Source organism: Mesocricetus auratus, unplaced genomic scaffold (assembly GCF_017639785.1).
Source record: "Mesocricetus auratus isolate SY011 unplaced genomic scaffold, BCM_Maur_2.0 Super-Scaffold_2245, whole genome shotgun sequence".
Classification (NCBI taxonomy): Eukaryota; Metazoa; Chordata; class Mammalia; order Rodentia; family Cricetidae; genus Mesocricetus; species Mesocricetus auratus.
This window is the reverse complement of record NW_024429180.1, coordinates 50,984,618-51,005,097: the sequence shown is the minus strand read 5'-3', so window position 1 is coordinate 51,005,097 and position 20,480 is coordinate 50,984,618. Positions and strand designations below refer to the sequence as shown.

General features: G+C 54.9%; 2 protein-coding genes across 17 annotated transcripts in view; both read right to left on the bottom strand.

The window, feature by feature from the left end:
• Positions 1 to 646: 646 nt before the first annotated feature.
• On the bottom strand, positions 647 to 13,988 carry Pdlim2 (PDZ and LIM domain 2). Of its 11 annotated transcripts, none has more exons than XR_005873302.1 (11): positions 12,948 to 13,098; positions 11,501 to 11,595; positions 10,584 to 10,735; positions 8,605 to 8,674; positions 8,348 to 8,499; positions 8,104 to 8,182; positions 6,171 to 6,252; positions 4,193 to 4,300; positions 3,921 to 4,048; positions 2,343 to 2,448; positions 1,065 to 1,206 (listed from the first exon to the last, which is right to left on the bottom strand). XR_005873302.1 is itself a non-coding variant. In XM_040735905.1 (10 exons), exons 2-10 carry the CDS (start codon positions 11,591 to 11,593, stop codon positions 1,029 to 1,031), a joined length of 1,158 nt encoding a protein of 385 aa, XP_040591839.1. In that variant the 5' UTR covers positions 11,594 to 11,595; positions 13,839 to 13,988; the 3' UTR covers positions 647 to 1,028. The 11 variants fall into 11 exon arrangements, 7 of the variants coding, with proteins under 7 accessions (XP_040591839.1, XP_040591658.1, XP_040591696.1 ...); XR_005873304.1 differs by having other exon boundaries at positions 3,921 to 4,045; XM_040735905.1 differs by lacking the exons at positions 6,171 to 6,252; positions 12,948 to 13,098 and adding an exon at positions 13,839 to 13,988 and having other exon boundaries at positions 647 to 1,206; positions 4,218 to 4,300; positions 7,987 to 8,182.
• Positions 13,989 to 16,682: 2,694 nt separating this feature from the next.
• The window catches only part of Sorbs3 (sorbin and SH3 domain containing 3), a 32,587-nt gene continuing 28,789 nt past the window's right edge, over positions 16,683 to 20,480 (bottom strand). For all 6 annotated transcript variants that reach the window (XM_040735267.1, XM_040735291.1, XM_040735226.1 and 3 more), the window contains 4 exons: positions 20,050 to 20,358; positions 19,201 to 19,304; positions 18,917 to 19,023; positions 16,683 to 17,416 (listed from right to left, as the gene is read on the bottom strand). In XM_040735267.1, the coding sequence (XP_040591201.1) occupies positions 17,355 to 17,416; positions 18,917 to 19,023; positions 19,201 to 19,304; positions 20,050 to 20,358 (582 nt within the window). In that variant the 3' untranslated portion in view covers positions 16,683 to 17,354. The remainder of the gene's footprint in view (positions 17,417 to 18,916; positions 19,024 to 19,200; positions 19,305 to 20,049; positions 20,359 to 20,480) is intronic.

The following is a 20,480-nucleotide window of genomic DNA, read 5'->3' as shown; positions in this document are numbered from 1 at the left end:
GGCCCCCACCCCCGCCCGGCCTGCTCATCTGTGTATACTGGCAGTTAGTGAGGCTGGCGGCCCCAACACTGAGTGAAGATCAAGTTCCCAGCCCAGCTCCACCCACAGCTGAGTTTGCAGACTGTTCGACTGTCTTCTGTGTCTCTCCTAGCTTCTGAGAAGAAACCCCTTCCGGCCAAGCATGAGCAACCATCTTTGAAAGAGTTACGCTGCTGGGGAGTCACACCTTTAATCCCAGCACTTGGGAGGCAGAGGCAGAGGCAGGCGGATCTCTGTGAGTTCGAGACCAGCCTGGTCTACAAGAGCTAGGTTCAGGACAGGCTCCAAAGCTACACAGAGAAACCCTGTCTTGAAAAACTTTTTCAAAAAAAAGAGTTAAGGAAGCATACCGCCCCCAACTTGAGGAAGCAAGCCACCGAATGTGGTCGGGCACACACTGTAGTCCAAGTCCATTGTTGCTGGAAGACAGAACTGTACATTTGAGGTGCCTGGGAGACTGTCTCAAAGGTACAAAAAAAAGAAAAAGAAGCAGGCCTCTGCAATGGGGTGCATAGTAGATGGGACTTAAGGAAGGGGAAACAGGAAGGTACCCGTAAATACGGACTTTCTCCCTGGAACAGGGAAAGAAGGAAAATAAGGACACTGCTTCATTTTATCCACACGTATATAGAGTTCATATGTCAAAACTTTACACCGTGAGTATCATTAACCTCAGGCCCACCTTGCCCTTCCAGATACTTCTATCTGTGCCCAACCCTGTACGCAAACCTGTCAAACAGAGTGGCCACTTCAGACCGCAGTGCAGTACCTGGCCTGCAGGAGAAAGGCCAGAGAGAGTGGAACTGTCCCCAGCACTTGCAGTCTGAGACTAGTCCCAACCAACCCTTGGCTTCTCCCAGTGAGGACAGAGGGACCTCCCCACCCTTAGTTCGTATAAGCCGTCACCTGCCATCACCCCCTGCCATGCTTGCTCTCAGTCTGGTCATGTCTGCAGAGGCTGAGAGCGGACAGGCTGAGTGCCCAGAGGCTCAGGCCCGGGAACTGAGAGTGCCAGGCACGGAGTAGCGCTGGCGGGCGTGCTTCTCACAGTACAGCTCATTGCCCACCCAGAAGTGGCCCCGCATCTTCAGGTTCAGCCCACAGTCTGCACAGGTGTAGCAGCCAGGGTGTCGGTACCTCCCCTCCTGGATGCGGACAGCCTGGTTCCTGCGGAAAGGGGAAGCCATTAGAGTCAGAACACAGGCAGGATAGTTAGGAGGCCCTGGCATGAGGCCACCATTCCCAGGAAACCTGCCAGTCAGAACCTCAGACACAAATACCTCAGGCACCTGACTCGAAAGCCTCTCTCAAGTATTTCACTTTACCCCCAATCAAGAACTACAAAAAAAAAAAAAAAAGGGCCCGACTGATGGCTCATCAGGTGAAAACACTTGCCACAGAAGCCTGGCAACCTGAGTTATCACCTCATAATCGACAGTGGAAGGAGAGAACCAGCTCCCCAAAGCTGTCTTCTAACCTTGACATGTGTACCGTGGTTACTGCCACACTCGTACATACATTCATAATTTTTGACTAAAAGTAACATGAGCTAAACTCATGCCTGTGATCACAGTCTTAGGTAGGCAAGAGTATTTAGTTTGAGGCAGACCCTGTCTCACAGACTGACACACCCGCACACGCCCCCTGGGCAGTGGCTCTCAGAAACTGGCCCTGAATGTAGAACTCATAGCGTCAGCATTACGTCAGCATTACGTCAGCATTACAGCATTACGAGGCAGTGAGATCAGAACGGATACCCTGGGGCTGTTTGTGTGCTCTGTGCTTTACAAGCCCTCCAGGGACAGGGATGCAGGCTTCCGGGAGAGTTTCCCACCTACTTCCCTCAGAATACAGGACACCATCCTGTCCTGCAAATGAGAAAGCTGCAGCCAGCAAAGGCCAAGGAATTGGCCCAAAGTAAGTCACCTGACTAAGCGTTGGCAGTTATAGGGGGAGGCGTACCAGCATTTTTTTTAACCAGAGAGAAGGGCTGCATTATAATGCCACCCACTGAGAAATGAACCCAGGGGCAGGAGAGGGAGAGCTTTTCCAAGAGGAGGGTCGGACGAGCCTCATCCGGGGGCAAATCTCCAGAGGCTTGGGGAATATGTAGGAAAAACCAAAAGTGGTAACTTTTTCATTGCTCTGGGGAGAGGGGAGAAAGTGAGGGTGGGCAGGAAGCAACCAAGTATTCATTCTGAACACGAAGCCACTTGACCATGCTTCTCTCTATGGTCCCCAGCTTTGTCTGAAAGCCCCATGCTCCCCAAGGCACGCTCATCACCCAGCCCTCCGACACTCACGAGATGTTGGCACTGCACTTCTCACAGGTGTGGAGCTTGGGTGGGGTGGCTGAGCCCAAGGAGGCCTGGGGACTCAGCGAGCTGGGCACAAAGGCAGGTGTGCCACCTGGGAGGGGCAGGAGACAGACAGACGCATGAGAGCTGCTTGTCCACCCGCAGAGGTATCCAGCTGCGCTTGGTGGCATTTTATGACATTCCTCAGATCCTCCCTGGGTCACTCCCATACTTGTTGCAAAAGGCGCACTTTCACACGGCCCTCTAACGTACCAGTGGGTAGGCAAAAGGGTAAAGGAGGAAGGTGACCAGGGAAGACCCTGGGTAAAGGCTGATGAGGGGTATGAGCCCTGTCCTTCTAAAGCAACCTGGAAATGTCTGTGCCCAGTGTTTTTCATAAACAGGTAGGTGTTCTCTTTCTGTGAGCCAGTCATGATGATATAAACAGACAGTCCTAGGTCATAACAACATCACAGTGCCTTTGTACAGCCCTTTCAAAGGGCTTTTATTAAATGTGTCATTGCATCTGAGCCAGCTGAAACACAGGCACTGGGCAGCTGTTGTCCAAGCTTCAGCTGAGAGTCTGAGGCACCCATGAAGTGACCCTCTGTTGTACTCTCCCCACCCACCATGACTACCAAACTCCCTGTGGCCTCTCCCTTGGTCTGTGGTGACCTCAGAGTCAGGATGGGAAGGATCTGTCCAAAACTCTTACTCAGCCCCCTATGTTCCAGCAAACAGCTGTGTAGCACTACACATAGCATTTGGAACCGGCTACCAGGAACGGGCCATTCTGTAACTCTCAGCCCTATCCTGCCAGACTCATCCTCTCCATCCTCCCTGTGGGCCAGAGAGTGTTCCCGTCTGCTACTACAAACAAAGTGCCTCGCTCCTGGTTTCCTGAAGGACAGCATCCCTCTTCTCTATCCACTCCCGTGAGCCATATCCCCAATAATTGGAGCTCCTCAGGGGTTGAAGTCGGGTTATGCCTCGATCCATCTGCTCCACTGGATAAACACATCGGTGCGTTTCCAGCGAGCACATGGGCAGCTGGCAGGAGCCTGCTTTGTGTCGCTCAGCTCACAATGCTATCTTGCCTGGCATGATAGCTGATGGCAGAGCGTTCTTTGTTCTGGCTCCCAAGGCCCTTGCCTCAGCAACTTGCTCTCCGTGACACCACCCCATGCTGCCAGGCCAAGCCATTTTCTCTTAACCCAAAGCTCTTTGGTCGCTAGCCTCCACATTCCATAATGCTCCCAGCCAGGCCACTGCCTTAAGGATGTTGGAGTCTTGGATCTTGTTTCAAGGCCAAATCAAATCTCTCTTCTTCCAAGAAGTTGTCCCTGGAGACCCAGCCTAGAGTCACTCCCTTGTCCTGGCTCTGGCTGGTACCACGCAGCACCTTCTAGGGGTACCTTGTACACCCACGCAGAAAATAAACTTCTTTAAAGCAATGTGGGCCTGGCATCTGCTCCCTTAATCCCTAGTTCTGCTATGGGATCTTAAACTACTTCCTCAGTCTGTTTGGCCTCGCTGCAGGGAGTCCGAGGGGCCTTACTTCATCCCAGAGCGTAGAGGCCTCACCTCTCTCCTCAGCCTCCAGGGCTTCCTGCAAGAGCCGAAAGGAGCTGGACTGCCTCGGGGCAGCTCTTCTCTGGCGGTTCTCCTGCAGCATCTTGAACACTTCTGAGTCCTCTTCCAGGTCCAAGCTGCTGTAGAAGAGACAGCTAGGAATGAGGACCCTGTGCCAGAGGGTTGGGACACACCCCATGCAGAGGAGTGTGGAAGGATGCAGGCGCGGAGACTCCCATCCCTGTTAAGGAAGCCAGTCCCCTCCAAACCCTCCAGGAGCTCACCCAACTCTGTAAGACCTTCTGGTACCTGAACCTGGGGCTGGAGGACCGAGGTCCTGGGGAATGTAGCGGCACCCTCACTGCTGAGTTGCTTGGGCTTCTGTGGCCGGTCTGTGGGAGGAGAGCAGAGGGGAGGAGTCAGGCCTAGCCCGCAGTGGCCAGCACGTCCTGTGCATTACCAGATGCTGCTCCCATGATCAACGCTAGGGGGCGCTTGGCCTCCGGTGACCTTGCCTTCAGAGCCAGACACCACCAGGAAGGATGGGGAGAGAGACCACAGCCCAGATGCAGGGATGCTTCAGTTACCCTTGGGGATCCCACGAGGAACAGAACAAGGACATCAGATGGGACACTCCACATAGAGACCCTTTAGATACGTTCCTCACTCTCAGATCATGCTACCTGTCCACAGAGATGTGGCCCACCTCCTATTCCACAGAAGAAACAGAAAAGAAGCAAGCAAGCCTGGAAGCCAATCATTTCGCAATAAGGCCATGAAGATATAAATGTATAAAGGGTTAAGCCCTCCTGGAGCCAGGATGGAGCTGGGCAGGCTCTCAGTGCCCTTCATGTGGCTCTCCTAACAGGGACAGGCTCTAAGCTACCCGCTGCTCCTTCCTGCTACTTTTTAAGTCTGGGCCCACCCTAGCCCTACTGCTACCTCCCAAGCATTATGAGAAAGCTACACTCTACAAGTATTCTCGATTCGTGCATTTGCTATGGACACTGAAACCCCGGCTTCCAACTTCACTGTCCATTCTGAAAGCCTGTTTCCATCTTTGTTTGTTTGTTTGTGTTTGTTTGTTTTTTGGTTTTTTTTTGTTTTGTTTTTTGGTTTTATGAGACAGGGTTTCTCTATATTGTTTTGGAGGCTGTCGGTCCAGCCTGGCCTCGAACTCACAGAGATCCGCCTGCCTCTGCCTCCCGAGTGCTGGGATTAAAGCTTTTTTTGGGTTTTTTAAGATAGGGTTTTTCTGTGTCTTTGGAACTAGCTCTTGTAGACCAAGCTGGTCTTGAACTCAGAGATCCACCTGCCTCTGCTTCCCACATGCTGGGATTAAAGGCATGTACCACCACCGCCTGGCGGCCTGTTTCCATCTTGCCCCATTTTGATCCCCCAATGGGATCTGGAGGAGTCTGAGAAGGGAGCATTAGCAGCTCGTCAGGCTGGGGAACCTGGACTGGGTTAGAGATCCTGGAGTGTTCTTCTAACTGAAATATATCTCCAGTCTTTTGGGTTTCCTTCACTACCATGCTTTAGGACACAGGGCTGGCCCAAGCTTCCTGTGGGTCTGAGGCAAGACTCCATACCCAGGCTCCTAGATGGTTTTTCAGGGCTAAAGAAGGCTTGTGATTACTTTCTCGGAGCCTCAAGAGCAATGCTATGTCTCCAAGCAGGCCAGCATGCCCTGCATTGGACAACAGTCTAGGGGAACAGGAGAGGACTGAATCCTTCCTGCCTAGGCTTCTTCTGGGGCCAAATTCTCATTCCCAGCAAGAAGAGAAGTGTGTTTTTCTTTCTTTCTTTCTTTCTTTTGTTTTTTGTTTGTTTGTTTTTGTTTTTCGAGACAGGGTTTCTCTGTGGCTTTGGAGGCTGTCCTGGAACTCGCTTGGTAGTCCAGGCTGGTCTCAAACTTACAGAGATCCGCCTGCCTCTGCCTCCCGAGTTCTGGGATTAAAGGCATGCGCCACCAACCCCCGGCTGAGAAGTGTGTTTTTCACCTTGTGAACCTGCAGCTTCCAGAACGTCACCTGAGAGGCTAGAGGTATCCTACATCCCAGCTCTTGAGCCTCGGTCAGTCAAGAGCTCATGACCAAAATCAGAGTATCTCTGTTCCCTCCAGCCCACAGCTCTTTCTGGGCAGCCAATAGCATCACCTGCCTTTGCCTCCCCTGTCTCTCCTAGTCAAATGAGAACCCTACTTTCACAGAAGGGATATTTCCTCTCCAAATCTAACAAGCTACTTCCTCATTATCTTACCTTCATGGGTATGCCTCCAGTAAAGCCCTCCAGATGTGCCATGAGACACACAGCAATGTTCACGTGAGTACCAGAGGTGGGCCTGAGAACCGGGAGAAATTCTGTAGGAACCTAATCACAGCAAATGTGCTTCTAGCCTATGGAGCCGCTAAGAAGCTAAAGTGCAGTGTGAGACTAAAGCGCTGTGTGACTCAAGAGGGAAGTGTGGACCCCATGACTCCTGCATCTATCAGCACAGCCTGGGGGGCTAGGAGTTCTGGGTTTTTCCCATGAAGGCATCCCTGAGGGCCCCGAGGGTGCTTGACAAGCAGCAGCTGGCTGAGAGGGAAGGATGAGAGTTCCTCAGGGTCAATCCAGCCCGAGTCTGAAGACCAGAGAGGAAGAGGGCCCTGCTCTGAGTAACACAGCGGCAATGGGACCAGCCAGAGCCTGCCTACCACCTGACCCAGCTCCTTGTTTTAGCACACAAGCTTGTCAAAACACAAGGTCCTGTTCTGAACCCCCATTCCCTCTCTGCAGCAGGTCCAGACTGGGGCCTGGGAATCTGCATTTTCCCATAGGAATTCTCAGAGACTGCTGCTGGCTTGAGAATCACCTCCCAGACCACCAACTCCCATCCCTGGTGTAGGTGGGACCCTACAGGAAGACCTGCCCCTGAGCACCCATGGTCTGCTGGGCCGACAGCCCCTAGGAAATTCTATGGCTAGAAGGCAGGCTTCCACTAGCCCTAGAGTTCAAGGTCCTTTCCAGCTTGGCTCAAAACCTGCCAGGCCTTGCTGGGACCCGTCTCCCCTGCTCCTAGAATTTCAGGTCACTGTATTATCGCTCTCTAATCGAAACCCTACCCCCCAGCCTCCCTCCACTGTCCAGCAAAATTCCTAGCGGATCCTTCCCAGGCCACCCAACCTACTTTTCTCTCTCCCTTTCCAGAATGCCTCCTGCTTTTGTAATTAATCCCACACTGTTTCATACTTAATTGTTTCAAAATTGTTCGGCATGTTTGCCTTATCTCAACAGCCACATCTTAAATTCCTTAAAGATGGGTCTGTGGCCACAGCACCCACCCAGCTGGCCCTGGGGTAGGCATGCAGCCTATCACCACAAGCCCTGCCCCTTCCTTCTCCAGAACCCCCCACACACTTCCTTGTCATCTCCTTACCACCCCCAAAGACCCTGCTCTTTGGAATGCAGAACCCTCTACCCCCAAAAGCCTCGCTCTTTGGAATGTAGAACCAACCCAGAAGTAAGATTCCAGCAGCTGGGCCTTGTCCCCTTCACCCAAAAGGCAGGACATACCCCCTGGCCACTCTGTCCCCAGCAGCTGAGAGCCAGGACTGTTGTCCCTCTCACTATTTCACTGCCTTGCCCTGCCCTTGGGGAGGACAAATACCACCTGGGGGTTAAGCTGTCTACAGTGGTCACAGGGATGTTGGGGATGTGTGGGGGAGGGGTCCTGCAGAGGAAAAAGACTGAAGACTGGCCAAGGGTAGCAAGATGGGACAGAAACACAGTCCCTCAGAGGCTCTCTGGGCTGAGTGGAAGGAGATCAAGCACTGGGGGTGGTTGTTGGGGGCTTGTGACAGAGAGGAATGTCTTTCGGAGATGCAGCCAGCACCGAGAGGGACTCATCCCAACAACAGCAGCAAAACTATTTAAGCCACAGCCCAAGAGAAACACACCGAGAAGGGAGGAAGCCAGCTGGGAGGAGGGGGCTTGAGCGACAAGAGAAACTCCTTTACAAGAAGGGAAGGAAAGTCAAAGAATGCATAGTGGCCCCAGTGCTAGCTAGCCTCTCTGGCTCAGGAGTGCCATGTACCTGCCACAGGGGAATGCTCCCACAGGCTGTTCGGGTATTGCCAGCTGCTGTTAGTGCCAGAGGCGCCAATGGCAGCCGGTAGCATGGGCGCCATCTCCTTCCCTCAAGAAGCCTCACCTGTTGGCTGGTGGGGTGGCCCGGGTAGGGCAAGTGGTGAGGAGCATCAGGGCCTGGTGAATGTGTCAAACTCTGGAAACTGAAATGGGGGGAGGGAGTGATGTGGGTGTAGAACCCACACAGTCTGCCCCAGGGAGGAAGGCAGGTGTGTCCAGGGTTCCCTACACATAACAGCTGAGGCTCTGAAGGCCCAGGCCCACACCTGGTGGCCCATTTGGCCACCGCACCCAACCACTGAGCTCACCTACAGCCAGTCGCATCCTCTCCAGAAACAGCAAATGGACTGGTGGGGCGTGGTGTAGAGAAAGGGCTGCCTGGCCTGGGACTGAGGGAGGTCTGGCTGAAATAGCCAGGGGCCTTCGAGGACTGGCTGGCATGGTGTGTCCTCAGGGAGCCCTGTGGAGAAAGGGGCCAAGGGAAAGAGTTGGCATGACCCTGCTGCCTGTACCCCTCAGGGTACTTGGGGGTACTGGTAGCTCCAGGCTCGATGGACCAGCTTACCTGGAATCTAGCTGCCACCACTTCCAAGGAGCCCTCTCCATTGGTCTGCCCAGGAGAGGCAGGTTGGGACCTGAGGGACAAGAGAGACTGTGATAGAGTCCTAGACATTCCCGTCCTGAACACTGTTCCCAGGCCTGGTTCTCAAGACCAGCCAAGTATCCAGGACACTTGACATTGGACTCTTTGTTAAGTTCAAAACAAATGACTCCCACCAACCACCACAGTCCTCTCCTCAGCCCTGTAATGGAACGACAGTCTCAGCAAAATGCTTAACCTCAACCTATCAGACATGCCTGTGACCCATATCCCTAGTTTCTCCCATTTCATTTAGTCACCAGACAGCCACCTGCTTGAGATCAATTGTGAGGAAGATGGCTAATTCCATACAAACAACTCTTTGTCTTCTAAACTGTGGAGAAACTGAAGCCATAGAAGGAAAGTGAGTTGTCCCAAGTCCCAAAGCCCATCACTGGCTGTACCAGACACCTACTTTCCCCCCGCTGATAGGCTTGTCCCTACCAGCTGCTCTACTAAGGGCCAGGAGCCTTTGGGAAGGTCACTCGGAATCCCTTTCCCAGACTCCTCCCCCAGCAAAACAAGGGGTGGGATCAGGCTTCCCTTCCCTTCCAGACAGGCATCTGGAGGACTTGGAAACTAGGGATAGGAAAGCTCAGCATCCAACCTCCAACCAACAGCAGCAGCCAGAGAGGCTCCTCAGACCCAAGTGGAACTGGCAGGAGCCTAGAGTGGGAGGTCATTGGAGACCAGAGGTGAAGGTGAGGGAGAGGACCCCTTCATCATTACTGTATTCCTGGGCCTCTGATCACTTCTAGCAAGGTTGGCAAGCGGGAGCCTTTGTCTCCCAGGACCAGGGGCAGTGGTACAAGGTCAGGTTGAGGGTGTGCCTGCCTCACAACTTCTGATTGCTTCCTGGAGAGGTAGGAGGAGAGTTGAGGAGAGGTCTTGGCCAAAGAATGAAGACACTCGAGCCTTGGCTTGCCTGGTGCTGAGCTGTCCATGCCCACATCCCCAGTGGCCAGGTTCCTCCAAGAAGGACCTAACAGTAAGCAATGGTGTCAGCTGATCTCCCCCGATTGCAGCCTCCTGTGGATTTTGGTCCCATTCCCAGATGCCATGAAGCCCTCTCCACCCTCCTCCTCTGGGTCTCTCTCCTGCAAACACTCAGGGACAGAATGGCATGAAGAGGGACAGTATCATGCGAGCCTGCCTCTGCAGTATAACCTACCAGCAGGGCCCATGGGTGAGGAGGAGGGCGGGCAGTGGGGCAGAGGCAGAGAGAGAAGCAGAAGACATCCAACTCCTTTCCTGACCTGCCCAGAGAGCCTCGGTCCAAGGAATCTCCCATCATTCCTGAACTATGACTCACTGTGATGTTCCACCCTGAGTAGCCACCTGTCCGTCGTATTACCCCCCACCCCGTTCCCCACCACATATTCAATACTCCTCATGGGTGTAGGGACCTGTGTTCAATGGCAAAGCCCAAAACAGTGATGGGAAGCTCTGTTCCCATCTCTACGTGACTCTACAAAAAAGCCGTCTCTCAGAGACAAGGGCACTGGAGACTCAGCCTAGGGTACACCTTGCCCTGAAGTTTCCTCTCTTCAACCACTTCATGCCCACACCCTGCACCATTCCACACTCCTGGGAACCAGTCAAACCCGGGCTTCCAGGTAGCTGGTGCCAGCTTGCCCCACCTCGCCTGTGGCTGCATGCCCAGCCTGGCGCCCACCTTTACCAGATAGTCACCGGGACACCTTCCTTTTCCCTACCACAGGTCCAGAGCTGAGGACGTCCCACATGCCAAACTAGCCTTGGAAAGCTGGCGTGGGCTACACTTGGGCTGTAGGCTGGGTTGAGGGCAGCTGCCTGGCTGGCAGTGGACAAGAGGAGGAGGGAGAAAGGTGACAGAGGAGGAGGGAGCAAGGTGACAGGAGCAGCCAGTGGAGGTGAAGGCCTACCGGTCCAGCTGCAGTCGCAGGGGTGAGGCACTCTGGCGGATCTTGCTCTGAGCCTCAGCATGCAGCATGCTCTCTGCACTCTCTCCATTGATGGCCACAATGATGTCGCCAGGCCGGAGATCAGCTGCCTCAGCCTTGCCCCGCTCTGTTACCTAGAGGGGTGACAAGCCAGATGCTGGCTGATGAGTCTCTGGTACCCAGTCCCCACCCTGGATAGAAGTGGAGCACAAGGGGCCTCCTTCTGCTGCCCCCAAAATGCAAAAGCAGAACTATACGTCTACCAACTTGTCCTCTGCCTTTCCCATCTGCCAGCTTGCCAGCTGATCCTTCACAGGCTTGAGTGGCACCTCTCCCCTCCAACACACACACACACACACACACACACACACACACACACACACACGTATCCAAACACAGGCCTCCCAAGGAATGTGATGGCAGAATGTCAGGAGCTGGGCTTGGGAATACTTCTGGACAGAGAACTCTGCCCTGCAAATCACACCTTACAGGTGGCTGGCTAAATACTTCCCTGACTATGAATGTTCTCCATCCAGGACCTTGGCCTGAGCCTGGGTGGAAAAGAAACTACCAACCTTCTAAGAGCTTGCAGAAGCGTTCATCCTATATAACCACCCCAACTGGCTGCCAACAGCTGTGAGTTTCAAGACTGCAGGGCAAAGGGCAGGTCCTGTCCTTGCTCTCCTTTCTTTACTTCCTAATGGCCTTCCTGAAGGAGACCTCATATACCCATGGCAACAGGGCACAACTATCCCCCCCCCCCAGCCAACATTGGCCAGAGCAAGCCTAAGGCTCCAGAACAAATTGGGGAAAGTACCCGTGGGGAACAAGGTACCCCTCGTTTTCAGGGGGTAGCTAACTCCTTATCTCAAAAAACAACACAAAAAACCAGCCCATACCTTGGTCACAATGATGGGTGTGTGGAAATCTCTGCCTCCGCTAATGCGGAAGCCCCAAGGTGCCGGCCCCACCACATCCACAGTCAGCGGCATGCCTGGAGAGAAGAGCGGGAGGTGGGACCCACTTCCACGGCACACCCCAAAGAAAAGGGAGAAGCTGGGTGACAGGTCTCGGAGCTACCCAGCAGGGCCTGCGCCTGGGTGGTGGTGGTGGTAGAGGAAGTCACTAAGTCCCTCCCTCTCCGGAGAGTTTCACTTCCCCCACCCTGGGAGGCCTTGATTCTGAGTTCCCCCTTCTGGGGTCTTCGGATCTAGGAGATCCCTAAGAGAGGCAGCAGTCCCTGGCTCGCCGCCAGCCTTCCATACAAGTGCTTGGTGGAGAATGGTGGGAAGGAATTAGCAGGTGGTAGGAGTTATTTGCACCCCGACTCCCTTCACTACCTCAAGGGCTTGTTTCCTGTCCCCAAAACTAAGAGCACAGAGCTACTTCCTGCACGCTCTGTGTAGAGCAGGGCTTTCCACACAGGAGGATACCAAGCCTCGGGGTGGCCCCTCCAGACTGCAAGAAGTTGGCCAGGCCTGGGGCTGGCAGGTATCAGACCAAGAACTTCAGAGGGGCAATTTGGCTGCCTGCCCAGCCCTGACAAGTGGGTTCCGATGAGCAAGAGGAAGCTTGCTACCTCCTCTAGGGGCCTGCTGCCCTCTGAACAGCCTGAGCTAGGAGGCCAGAGCTCATCTGCCAAAGGAGGCACACCCACACCACCCTGGTCCTGGCCAGCAGGGCAAGTTCATGATGCTGCCAGTTTGGCCACAAGCTTCCCATCCACAGCCCCCTCTGCCCCACAAGGGAGTGTCCTTGTGGACCAGGCCCTCCTAGGATTTCCTGAACCTCTAGGTCTGGAGCCAGGAGCAAACCCAGGCAGGAAGCTGCAATGCCAGGCTGGGCACCACCCAGCCCAGCACCCATCCTGAGGCTGTCCCTGGGGAGATAGGGGAGTCAGCAAGTACTGTCCAGTATCTCAAGAACATCAAGGCCTAGTAAAGGGGGTTATCCAAACCAGTTCCACTGTCCTGTCCCCAGGCAACTGTCTTTCCCTTTCACCCAGGCCCTGCCACCTTGCCGCAGACTCATCGCTGAAGTCGGCAACCGCGCTGAGATTCTCAGACCTTTGAGCCGCCGGCCAGTGGACCCAGGGCTGGGAGTGCTGCGGTAATTGCCTAGCGCGTCAGCACAGTTCACAAGCCTTCTTCCCACCACGGCCAAAGTACCCCGGAGGCCCCGGACTGGAGGATGAGAGTCCGGGTCAAAGGCGAATCCAAGCCACCCGGTACCCAGGCCGAAGGGAGGCTTCAGGGAAGAGGAGCTTTGGACCGAGGGTAGGGTCCGCAGAGACGGAGATCCCCGAGGGCGGTGGCCCGCGGAGGGTGCAGGTGGGCGCGCGCTCACCTGGCTGCCGCCCGCCTGTCCGGCTGGGTGGCCAAGCCCGCCGGGAAAGGGAAGGAGGGAGGGGAAAAACGGAGGGAGTGAGGACGAGGAGCCGCCGCTGTTCCACCGCAGCCGTCTGTCCGACTCTAGGGAGAGCTCGCCCGGGGCTCCGGGACCTGCCTCCGCCCATGTGATCCCGGGGCCGCCCCTGCCGCCGCCCCTGGCCCGGGAAGCCGCCGCCTCTTTGCTGCCGAGCCGGGGCGCCGCCACCTGGCTCTTGCGGGGGAGCTGGGCGTGGGGGGGAGGGCAGTAGACTCTCCCTGAGCCGCCTCTAGGCTGAGACCCTTCCGAGGTGCCGGCATCTCCGGACTGTCCTTGAGTACAGGGAGCGATTCAAATAATAGACCCTCACCACCATAAACAGGCATTTCGTACCACCCCACAATAAGAAAGGGGACTGCGGCATCGAGGGCTCTATCAGGCGACCGCTGGCTTGGTGGATCTGTCTGTGGTCCGTCCAACTCCTCCGCCCACTCCTGGCTCCGATGTTGGCGCAACTGCCTACCCGATACCCACAAACTCCAAACCTGAGCCATCCCTCCACCCTCCTATCTGTTCCCGGGCAGACAGACGCCCCACCGATGGCTGTCTACTGCCAGGGTAGTGACTTAGCCTCAGATACCTCGCAAGCCAAGCCTGCCCTAAGCAGGAAGGCATGCCCAGACCCAGAGAAGAGCGCTTGGCAGGGTCACCAGGCTGTCATGGACTAGCTCCAACCATCACCAAGGACCCTGTCTGTCCCACCCCTTCCACCAGGCTCCAGGACTCAGAAAAACGGAGCAAGGGAGAAGGGGGCAGGTGCAGGTCCAGGAAAGAGGAGCCATCTGGCCAGAGGGGCCCCCAGAGCTATACCTTGCAACCCTTGCCCTGGGGAGTTCGGGGCCCACGCAGCTGCCTCCTGCCTCTTCAGTTGCTCTTACAACTTGGCACACCGAGGAGCACACCTGTGGACACAGCTGTAACCTGCCTGCCTCAGGTGTGAGTCATTCTCTCCGAGTTCCCCAAGAGGATTGCCCTCGCCACTCTCACCATCCTCCTCACCCACACAGCGCTCTGCGTGTGGGTCATAGTCCCCGCAGTGCCCATTCTGCCAGCCTGTCTCCAGTCACCTCCCGGGCCCCACCTCCTACAGCTACCTCTTGGGCAGGTAAATGGCTCTACCGCAGACGATCCAAGGGGCCATCTCTCTGCTGCACCTGCTCTCCCTCCCCAGCCTTTTATCTTTGTTTGTTTTGGTACTGGGGATTGAGCATGGGGCCCTAGCCCTGGATGTACCCCCCATTTAAGCTCCACCCTCAGCCCCTGGAAACCTCTTGAGCAGGTGGCCTCAGAGCAAGCCCTGCCTTGGGGTCACAGTGCCACAGCTGCCTTGAATTGTGTGATGTTGGGCAGTGCGCTGTTTAGGTTTTTGTTTTTGTTTTTTTTTTGTTTTTGTTTTTTTGTCAATGCGACACAAACTAGAGTTATCTATTAAGAGGGAACCTCAACCAGGAAATTGTTCCCCCAGACTGCCCTGTTAGCTTGTCTGTGAAGGCATTTTCTTGGTGACTGATTGATGCTGGAGGGCCCAGCCCAGTGTGAGTGGTTCCATACGGACTGAGCAGGTGGCCCTTCGTGGTGTAAGTAGAGCAGGCTGTGCAGGCCATGCAGCGCAAACCATTAAGCAGTGTTCCTCCATGACATCTGCTTCGGTTCCTGCCTCGAGCCCCTTTGATGATGGACTGTGATGTGGAACTATAGGCTGAAATAAACCCTTTCTCCCAGAGCTGCTTGTGCTCGAGTTCTATCACAGCAATAGAAACCTTATGACTGTTTCATCACAGCAACAGAGAAAGACAACCAGGACAGGCAGTTTCCACAGCTCGTTGGGGCTCCAGTTTCTCTGTCTTACCCCCTGCTATGCAGATGGTTTCCCATAGGAGAAGTTCAAGGATTACGAAGCATAAAAGTTGAAGGATGCGGTAGGGAGGGGAGTCAACAGAAAAGAATTCACTTCATTCCATCCAATCAATGATTCAAACAATATTCATCAGCAAGTCTTTATTGAGCGCAGGCTACACAGGTTCATCTGCAGGCCTCCCTGCTCCGGATGGAGTATCCACAAATCCACCTACCAAGTCAGCTGACCAAGGGGCATGGCCCTGGCATGCAGCAAGGACCTGCCCTGCTCTAGATGGTTCTGGGTACGGGGGGCAAGTCACATCCTTCACCTGTTGCATGGGTGGGCCACTCCAGGAGCTTCAGATTCTCTTCAGCAGGCCAAGGTGTCAAAGTGGCTGTCTCAAAGGCCTGCCTAGTGACTGTGAGAGCTTCCAGGGCCCTCATCAAAAAGAAGGTTTGTTTTCTGCCCAGGGAAAGAGTTTCAACCCTGAGATGTTTCACGACGGCAGCAAAGAACATAAAACAAGCTGGGATAAAGGATGAAAAGCAGGCTAGCTGAGCTCTAGAGAGTCATCATTTCTAGGCAATGGGCGGGACTTGCCAACCTAGACCCAGGACAAGATGAGCCCTGGGTGCAGCAACTGAATGGAGGAGGGCATAAGGGCACGCAGGTCTCGTTCTGCAAGCAGCTGTTTAACCACCCTGGCTAGAGTCCAAGCCACACCCAGGCTCAAGGAACCATCCAGGGCCAGGCGGCTGCCCTATGCACTTGGGCTTTCCCCTATCCTGACAAACCAGGCACATCACTCTTCATGTCAGTCACCAACTCTACCCACTTGCCCCGGGGAAGGACACCTCAAGTGACAGGCCAAGGAGATGGGAGTACCAGGGGGAGAGCCAGGAAGAACACAGAAGCAGCCCAACCCTAGGCCACCCCAAAGTCATCCCTACGTGACTGTCCTCCGCCGGGGGCCTGTGGACAGGGACTGCCACGGCACATGGTAGATCTGACGAGGGTCAGCTGACTCCAGCCTCCAGGAAGGAGGCGGCCTCTGAATTTCTGAGCTCCTCCCCTATCGAACAGGTGTACTGGTTAGGATGGGTGACACAGGCGACGTCTTACTGCCTGCTCAACAGTCAGCTACAGCCTAAGAATGGAACTTCCAATCAGTGGGTGTGGTTGGCTGTGGTGGAGGCTGAAGCAGGAGATTTACCTCCAATTCCAGGCCAACCTGGGTCACAGAGTCAGACTCTGACTCAGCGAGAAAGAGAATGGCGTTTTCCTTTTCTGGAGGAAAGGCCAGGTCCAAGCTGTGCTGATGTCCCCAGAGGCCACCAAGCCTTGGGTGAGAAGTTCCTTTGGCTACCTCTGCCACGCCCATTCCTGGCTTCTCTAAACCGAATGCTCAAAAACTTGAACCCAGAGAAGAAAAACATGAGAGTTTGGTGTGGAAACGGAGCATTAGTGGGGAACGGTTAGAAATGTCATCAAGTTCAGCAACCGCGTGGTAACAGCGCCAGCATCGAGAACACGTATCAGTCCCCAGCTCTGGACTCTCCCGTCAGGCCCTGCCCTGTCCCTGCTGCCCTAGCCCTCTGCCCCTTGGTCAGACACTTGGTCCTTGGAACTGTTGCACTCTGTCTGTCAGCTCTGCTGAGACAGGCGACAATGGTGACTTTACTCCTTTCCTCCATACAGGCGGCCCAGCTACCTCGGGGCACAACCCACGACAGACAGAAAACCCACAATCCTAAATGGGCAGAGTCCTCCCCATCCCCTTACACGCCCCCAAAGGAAAATGATTCAGACATGTCCCTGGTATCCATGTTTATTTTACATTCTCTTCCAGAGGGCACCTAGATACCGGGAAGAGCTGGAAATTAGGGCAGCAAGCATGTTTCCCTGTAGATCTGTCTTCTGATAGGTCAAGGGCAGTTGTGGGCCTTAGTCGGGAGGGCCCAGAGTGTATGTGGAGGCCCTACCCAGGGGCTCAGTAGCCCCTTGAGGCAAGGCCTCTCACTGGGCCTTGAAGGCTGACAAAGTGTTCCCTTGCTTCTAGGCCCAGCTGGAGGCAGGCAAGCCGGTGAGAAATGGGAGGAGGCCTTTGGTCTCCACAGGGTAGGAAGCCGGTCCTTATTAGAGGAACCCCATGGGGGTGAAGCGAGAGCCAGTCTTCATTAGGGGAAACGCTGGGGAGGTGGGGGTCTAGGGGTCTGGTCTCAATAAGGCCTGGAGACAGCCTCCACATCAGAGCAGATGTCTGTATTTGCGGGTGGTGAGGGGGGCTGTCAAAGGAATGCCTGTGACTCGCGGGTGGCAATCAGTCCAGGGGACTTCGAGGGGGCTCAGAGGGAAGGTTGCTAGGGTTTCTGCAGATGCTGGGAGCACAGGTCCTGGGGGGAGGATGTGGGGGGGCCTCTCTCACTCCCATAATGCTACTGCTCCTCACCCCATTCTCGTTGGCTCCAAATTGCCATGGAGACCACTCACACCGGGGCTACATAATTTCCAGGGAATGTCCCAAATTTCTGAGTTCTCCGGGAGACACCTGAAAAAGGAGACAGGTTACACGGGTTAGGGAGCGCCCTCCTCTGACAGTACCTGGAACTGCAAGTGGAATCAGGTTCTGGGGGGCGGGGGTCACGGGACGGGGACGACGTGATTTCCTCTCCTCATTCCTGCCCCCTAGCGGCACAAGCTTAGATATGCAAAGCTGCACCTGTAAACCAGTCATTGAAGACAACTTTGCACATAGCACTAACTCCATGCTTCATCGAGAAAACGAGGAACCGGGAAAATGAATCACAGATCTATGGGGTGGAGCACTGCGATCTAGGAGAATACCTAGAGATGGGCGCTGAGCTGCCTAGGGGGGCGCTGGGACGGTAAACCAGGCTTCTTGGCCTGCTAAGACCCCCAGAGAAGCATGTGACCTGGGGTGAGGGAGGGGATGTACTTGAAGTGCACTAGTACGAAGGGGCTGGGCCTCCCATTTTCTTTCTTTTTTAACTAACCTACACGTAAGCGGCCACATGTGGCTACTGAATACTGTACCAGATGGCACAGGTCCAAGCCGTTCCCCATGGCATTATGGCTTCTACCACAGAAAGGGTGCTTTTTCTTCTTACCTATACAAGTCTACAAAACTTCATTCATGGTATAAAAGAAATGCAAAAGCCAAAGTGCACGAGTAAAATGAGAAGCGAGGGCCGCTAGCCTCTGTGGCGTGAGAAGCATGGCTGGCATTGAGCCACTGGGAATCATTAGAAAGAGGATCTATTATCGAGGGTCTTTTCCTATGACACCCCTGCCCAGGCTATGCTTCAACCCTCTGGGCAAAGTCTGCTTGCTAGGAGGCAAGGCTTCTAGCTGTTCATTTCTCTCCCTGGCCTGTCCTTCCTTTCTTTCTTTCTTCCTTTCTTTCTTTCTTCCTTTCTTTCTTTTTTTTTTTTGGTTTTTCGAGACAGGGTTTCTCTGTATTGTTTTTTGGACCATGTCCTGGAACTTGCTTGGTAGCCCAGGCTGGTCTCGAACTCACAGAGATCCGCCTGCCTCTGCCTCCCGAGTGCTGGGATTAAAGGCGTGCGCCACCACCGCCCGGCTTCTGGCCTGTCCTTTCTAGCCAAGAGTATACACGGCTTGCACACCCTGGGGGGTCTAGTGAGTGGGCCACCTGTCACCAGACAAGGTCAACATGTGGCTTTGGGTCTTAGTCCTTGAAGTGCAATGTCTTGGGGCATAGAGAAGGGCTGAGACATTATATTGTTTCCCAGGTTGTGGGAGCGGGCGGGGACAGGGTAGGAGACCCTGAATGCCACACCTGCTTGAGGAAGCCGTAGTATGCGGAGAGAAGGAACGGGGGTCCTGACCCAAATGTGACGGAGCACACACTGAGGCAGTTTTCCCCGGGCCTCGCTTCTCTTCAGGACAGAAGGTAGGTGGGGGTGTTGGCTATGAATCTTAACTGACTTGGCACTGCTATTCAAGTCTCCAGGGAGACCCTAAGATTCTTCTTTCTGGCCTGCCCGCCCCTCCACGGGCTACATACCCACAAACCAGCCATCATCACATTGTTGCATGACATCCACGCGGTCCCCCTCACGAAGTTCCAGCTCATCCTCATTCTGGGGCCTGTACTGGTACATTGCACGGTACCTGTGGGAGATGGCAGCATAGCAGAGGCCTTAGACTCCTTCCCAAACCCGCTGGTAGTTCTGTCAACAGTTGTCACTCCGGGTACCCTCTCCCCATCACCTAAACACCAAAGACGAGTTTTACTTAGGAGTTCCCCCAACCGATAGGTGAAGGCAAGCATCCTGAGCTGGTACTCACGGAGTCCAGTGTATCTCTGTGGTGCTTGGGGAGGAGGCCCCCACGTCTACGGGACGGCTGGTGCCTCGAGGGTGGGACAGGGCTGGTCCAGGAGTGCTGAGATTCTGGGGGTTCATGGGAAGAAAGGAGAGCCATAAAGAGAAGGTGTGAGGGAGGAGGAGGAGTCTTGAGTCCCACAGAGGCCGACGAGCAGTTTCCATGCCGTTTCATCAAACCCTCAGACCCAGGAGGGTGGGCTCTGACTAGCTCGCTTCAGTGGCACTGGGCTGTGGGCCCAGGCGCCAAGCAGGGTGAGTGGCTGGACTTGTGAGCACCAGGACATAGCAGGTCCAAGGAGGAGCCAGGAGCAGCTGTACCTGCTCAGAGAGGCACGCTGCGTGAACATGTGGACCCTGGGCCAAGTACACAATAAAGGACTGCCAAGCGCCTTTGCTGGGACCTAAGAACTAATCTCATCCAGTGGGATCTGTTAGCTTTTCTGCACAGGGAGACTCAAACCCAGAGAGTACAGGCCACTTGCTTGTGGGCCGCACCACAAACAACACCCTGGTACCTGGCACTACTTGCCGAAGACATACATGGAAAAAGTGGCATCTTGGAGGCTCAGGAGGTCTGGCCCTGTTACCCCAGTCGGCTGGTGCGCTATCTAGAGCCAGGTCCTGCCCATGCCTTCCTGAGCAGGACAATCAGAGATTAGAGCAACCTCAGGGGGATTCGGGTCAAATCAAGATTCGGCCCTGCTAGGCTCTGCCCGGCCCTCCACTGTTTGTTCAGAGGCTGTCCAGGAAGGATTACCAATGTGGACCAGTGAGAGGATAAGGAAGCGGTGTGAGACTCGGGCCACCTCACCTGGGTTTGGGATCTGGGCTCCTGGCGGGTGATGGGGAAGGAGAAGCCAGAGCGGCGAGGGGAGGACCGACCTCCCCAGTCAGTGGAGTCCACTTGCACTGAAGGGGAGCTGGGGTGACTGGGTAGGCGAGCCGTGGCTGTCAGATGAGGTGATGTGGGAAGCTGGGGGCTATCGTCACAGAGCCGCAGCCGGGGCTCCCTGTTTATCTGCACATAGCTGGCCGGGAAGATGCCTTGGCGTCCTGTGCCGGTGATGCGCCCCTCGTACCAATGCTCATTCACCTTGCGGATCAGGCAGATGTGTTCCCCCTGAGGGTTAGAGAGGAATTTGTGTCAGCTGGGATTCCTTGGGCATCACATACCTGAGGGTGGCTTACCAGGGTTATCTCCTTCAGACCTAACACTTTACATGATTGCGGGACCAGGCTCAG